The 5,187-nt window shown below is 35.1% G+C and overlaps 1 protein-coding gene across 1 annotated transcript; it reads left to right on the top strand.

Annotated features, from left to right (window-relative positions):
* The first annotated feature begins 527 nt into the window (after nucleotides 1–527).
* Nucleotides 528–1,133, top strand: LOC110259127 (olfactory receptor 4F3/4F16/4F29-like). The gene has a single exon (XM_021082438.1). The coding sequence runs from the start codon at nucleotides 528–530 to the stop codon at nucleotides 1,128–1,130; it is 603 nt and encodes a 200-aa protein (XP_020938097.1). The 3' UTR covers nucleotides 1,131–1,133.
* The last annotated feature ends 4,054 nt before the right edge of the window (nucleotides 1,134–5,187 follow it).

Genomic DNA, 5,187 nt, shown 5'->3' with positions numbered 1-5,187 from the left:
ACACTAGACAGTTTCAGCTTGAAGATTTCTATTTGACCAGTGAAAGAAGAAATTCAGCTAAGGGGAATTTGCAATCTCATGTGAAAACATTAATGAGAGTGTGACAAAAATGACTAAGATTATTCACACGGCAGAACACCTAGGTAAGTGGGCAGGGAAAATGTCTAGAACCTTGATATGCAAAATAAAATTTAAAAGTCTGAAAATGGAATAGGACGGGAAGTAACCACATTTATCTGCATCCAAATTTTCAGAATTTTCAGTGCAATCATTCTTCTGACAACCATAATGTTTCTATATTCTTTCTTTTCCTTTCCCAACTAAGTGATCTATTGGAAGACAAGCTAGCAGGAAGAAAAGGAAATCTACCTCTGTACCACTGATTCTGACTTTTCATCATTTTCCACCCTCAGGTGATATGAAAATCAGCTCTTCTGCCCAAGACAATGGATAAACCAAATGATTCTGTGGTTTCCGAGTTTGTGTTGCTGGGACTCTCAGGTTCTTGGGAAACTGAAGTTTTTCTCATGATGATATTCTCCTCGATCTATTTAGGGATCATCCTGGGAAATCTCTCCATTCTGTTTCTGGTAATTTTTGATTCTCACTTACATTCCCCTATGTATTTCCTGCTTGCCAACCTGTCCTTCATTGATGTGGGTCTTTCCTCTACCACAGTCCCCAAGATGATTACTGATCTTTTAAAGGAACACAAGATAATCTCTTTCAAAGGTTGTATGACACAAATATGCTTCATCCACATCATGGGAGGAGTGGAGATGGTATTACTCATGGCCATGGCATTTGACAGATACACAGCAATCTGTAAGCCTCTTCATTACTCGAACATCATGAGTCCTAAAATATGTGTTTCCTTTGTCATCACTGGCTGGGTGATTGGGGTGATTCATGCTATGTCTCAATTTGCTTTCATTATAAACTTGTCCTTCTGTGGTCCTAACAAAGTTGACAGCTTTTACTGTGATTTTCCCAGGATCATAAAACTTGCATGCACAAACGGAGCCAAGTTTGAGTTTATTGTTGCTGCCAACAGTGGCTTCATGAGTATGGGAACCTTCTTTCTGCTAATCCTTTCCTACATCTTCATTTTGGTCACTGTCTGGAACTGATCTTCAGGAGACTTATCCAAGGCATTTGTCACTCTGTCAGCTCACATCACTGTGGTGGTCCTGTTTTTCACTCCATGCATGTTTCTCTATGTATGGCCTTTTCCCAGATCATCAGTTGATAAACACCTGTTCATTGCTGACTTTGCTATCACCCCTACCTTAAATCCCATCATATATACATTAAGGAACAAAGATATAAAGGTACCCATAAAATGATTGCTCAAACAAGGACATTAAGTCAAATTTTGCTGATTGGATTTATTTTGAAGCTCAAAAACTCTATATCCAACTGCCTTGTGGATATCTCTACTTAGGCAGCTGAGGTTGATAACGGACAAAATTGACTAAATCATCTACCTCACTGGACAATATTCTACTATTTCTGTAGAGCATATATTTGTTACTTCTGCTAACATGGTATACATGAATCTACCATGTTCTTATTTTATTATTTTAGCAGGCAGCAGCATATCTACAAAATAATAGTTGAAATTGAAATTGTTACTATTTTGTTAATAATAAAGCATGTAATAATATCCCTTCAGCTTGCCATAAAATTAGGTCTACAGTTTCCTACCCAAGAAGCTATTCTTCATAGGAAATATATTCCACACCGAAGGTAAAAATATCCCATAGCAATTGTCAAAGCAGAAAATGCACTGTTTGTTTCATTGTGGTCTTACTGTATTTCAGGCCCTAATTAGAATTTTAATCAGTTTTAGCCATGAAGAAAAATCCGATCACAGATAGTGATGTTTTCAAATGTTATATATCTTATAATCTATAACAATCCCTTACCTTCTTCCTTACTTCTCTTCCTCCCTCACATTTAAACTAAAATTATCAGTATTTCCATATCACCTTTCCATTTATACCAAATGGGATTTTCTGGAAGTATTGACAACTTTCCAGAAACATTAAGAGATGCTTCTCAGCCATTTCCTGGAACTTTTGGATTCTCAAGAGCAAAACACCTTCTTGCACCAAAAGGGATGTTTTCTGCATAGTCCAAGATCTCCCTATATATTTAGATTCAGAAATGTCTGTTCTCACTTCATGATCCACAATTATATATTAAGAGTTGGCCCTGGACAGAGATCTATGATGTTAATTACTAGAACTTTCCAAACAGGGAATTGGTTAATAATGACATAGTTTGCTAAGACTTTCTGCAGCAAGAACGTGAAGAACCATATGGAAGAAAGATTCAGAATGTTATAAAAAACAATTATTTTCATGAAAACAGAATTAAGATTTGAGAGTTTTATAAAACCAGAATGGCAACACCGAAGTTGCACTCAGAGGAGCTTAGACGCACACCCTAGACAGGGGCTTCCCAGCTCTGAAACTTGTAAGATATGCTGAGAAACAGACTTTCAACATCAGACCCATTTCATGGAAGATTAGGTCCTAAGGTGTCAATGTGAGGTCCTGACATTTGAAATATATCCAGTTTCTCTGATTTTCCCTTCGATTTTCATATATTTTTACACCCTCTACATGGAAAGTTCTGTCTCAAATATTTGAAGATAAAAATATAAACTCTTGAAACTTAAAGATTTACCTCTCCAACCTTAAATATTCTATTCTTTATAAAAAATTATTCCTAAAGCATTCTTTCACTGGGTTCTAATATGAATTGATTTTAAATAATTAATTTAATATTAGTTTTATCAATTAATTTTATAGTATTATTAATACTCTATCATCTGTATATCAACACACAATACTAGTAACACCTTTCATGGAAAGTGTTGAGGGTATAAATCAGGCATGGTCTTTGGTATAATCAACATCACTCAGGATCCCTTTCAGCTGAAATGTCCAGGAGTGAACAGACTATGATCTATGGCAGTATTTAATATACCTTTTTGACCTCTCTAGAGAAAATCAGATCCTTCAAATTCTGATATTTTCAAATTCCAGTATCATTTTCCAAACTTTGCCACCTGCTGGCAAGTTCAAAGGCAGAAAAGTACTTTTGCACACATTAAGGGTGAATGTAGTCTAAATTAGACCTAAACTTTCAACAGCTTGTAGCAACATTAATGATCAATACATTCATACAACTCTTTTCATATTGCACACTCTATATTTCATCTTTTTGAATAGGCTTCTTATGAAGAATTGCATTATTAAATGGACAATTAACCATATGATCCCCAAATCTCACTCTGATATTTATTAAATTTAAATGAAAGGTTTAACACATAAATGTGTACAAGGATATTCACACAGATTTATTCTCAATCACTAAAAATTGGGAAAATAACTCAAATTTTCAAAAGTGGACATATCCATGCAATGGAACACTACCTACCAATAAAAGGAAATTACTAATTCATGTTTCAAAATGGATGAATCTCAAGTGCAGAGTGAGAAAAGTCAAATGCAAAAGGCAACAAACAGTATGATTCCATTTTTATAGTAGTTTTGGAAAAAGAAACTACAGAGACAGAAAAGAGACCAGCGGTTTCTTACAACATGGGTATTGTGTGTGGTTGAGTAAAAAGACCATAGGAGAATCTGCTGTGAAGTAAGAGAGTAGTGTAGCCTTGTCCAATGGTACCTGAAAATAAATTATGAAATAGATATATGTATATACATACACACAAAACTCTCATTGGTCTTTCATTTAATAACTATAAGATTTATGGATGTTGCTTAGTCTCTTTTGTCTGTTTTCGGCTTTGTAATAAAGCTAAGTATCATCATGATTTTGTGAGGTGATACCTGAAAAGTGTGTTGTAACAACCAAGCAATGAATAAGCATGGAATCTTTATGTTCTCAAAAACTGAGATGGTTTTGGACTCTAGACCTCAGGGCACAAAATTGCTCATAAACCAAATAAATTCATTTAAATGTTTTGAGATCTATAAATCAAAGTGATAAACAAAACTTTGAAAGGGAGAAAATGAGATACTAAAGAGGGAGGAGAGGGGGCAGGAACAGCAAGACACAAGAGAAAAAAAGGAAATGAAGATTTAATAATAATAGTCTTTCATATTTATTTAATCAACACTGCAAGCAAAAAAAAGTTAAAAAAAAAAGAACAACTCCAGTGTCATATGTTGATATGTACACTCACCACTTTTGGTAGGAATGGTAACAGAAGGATGCACCACAAGATTGACAGTTGTTACCTTCAAGAATGGATGAGATGGGAAAAGAACAAATGAAGCAGGGTTTCAATATGTGCTTGAAATATATCTTACTGATTCTTGGAAACTTATTAATATTTCATTCATTTATTATTTCTCTAATAAAGTACTAAATTAAAAACAATCCATCTGCTATTTTTTCACCACACAGAGAAACACCTATAATATTTTTAACACCCAAACTAGTAACATTCAGAACTCTGTTCAAGGTAGCATTGAGAATATTGACACCGAATATTCCTCTTATGTCCCAGGAAGCAGAAGTTCAAGTTGGCCCCTAAGTCACAAGCATAGCTCCAAAGTGACAAGGCTCAGCTGCCTGTCACTTGCCCATCCAAGTAAATCATCGAAGTTCTGCTGGGACTAGCTAGATTGGATGTCTTAGTTCACTTTATGGCATGATAGACACACAGCAAAAGGAAGAAAGTTATATCCCCAAAATAAACAATAAAATATGTAAAACTTCCTTCTCTTACATTTTTAGTTGTAATTAACTGGATTTAATCCAGCTTTGAAAAGGGTACATTGTTGCCTTTTGCTCTCAAAACCCAACTTTTCCTTAGGGAAAGCTGAAAACTAAGGATCCCCAAGGAGTGTGACAGGGAAAGGCTTTCCACATACTCGACTTTATTTAAAACACAGATATGGAGGGTTCCAAACTCAGGGGGTACTCTTTAGAGTGCATATTTGCCACAATGAGAAGGACACACTCCCAGCAATACTGGTCATGGCAGAAAATTCACTGGACTTTATTTTAAAGTACAGGTAAAGACTAGAGTAAGCCTTTTCAGTCAGGGATGAACTGTGTAAGTAAGTACATCCCAAACTATCTGATTTTTGAGCTTTCGCTTTCAATGCTTCCCTTATTTTAACATTTAATTTTCCTCAACAGCAT

This window comes from Sus scrofa, unplaced genomic scaffold (genome assembly GCF_000003025.6).
Source record: "Sus scrofa isolate TJ Tabasco breed Duroc unplaced genomic scaffold, Sscrofa11.1 Contig886, whole genome shotgun sequence".
Classification (NCBI taxonomy): domain Eukaryota; kingdom Metazoa; phylum Chordata; class Mammalia; order Artiodactyla; family Suidae; genus Sus; species Sus scrofa.
Note: the sequence above shows the minus strand (reverse complement) of the source record. Positions and strands in the feature narration are given on the sequence as shown.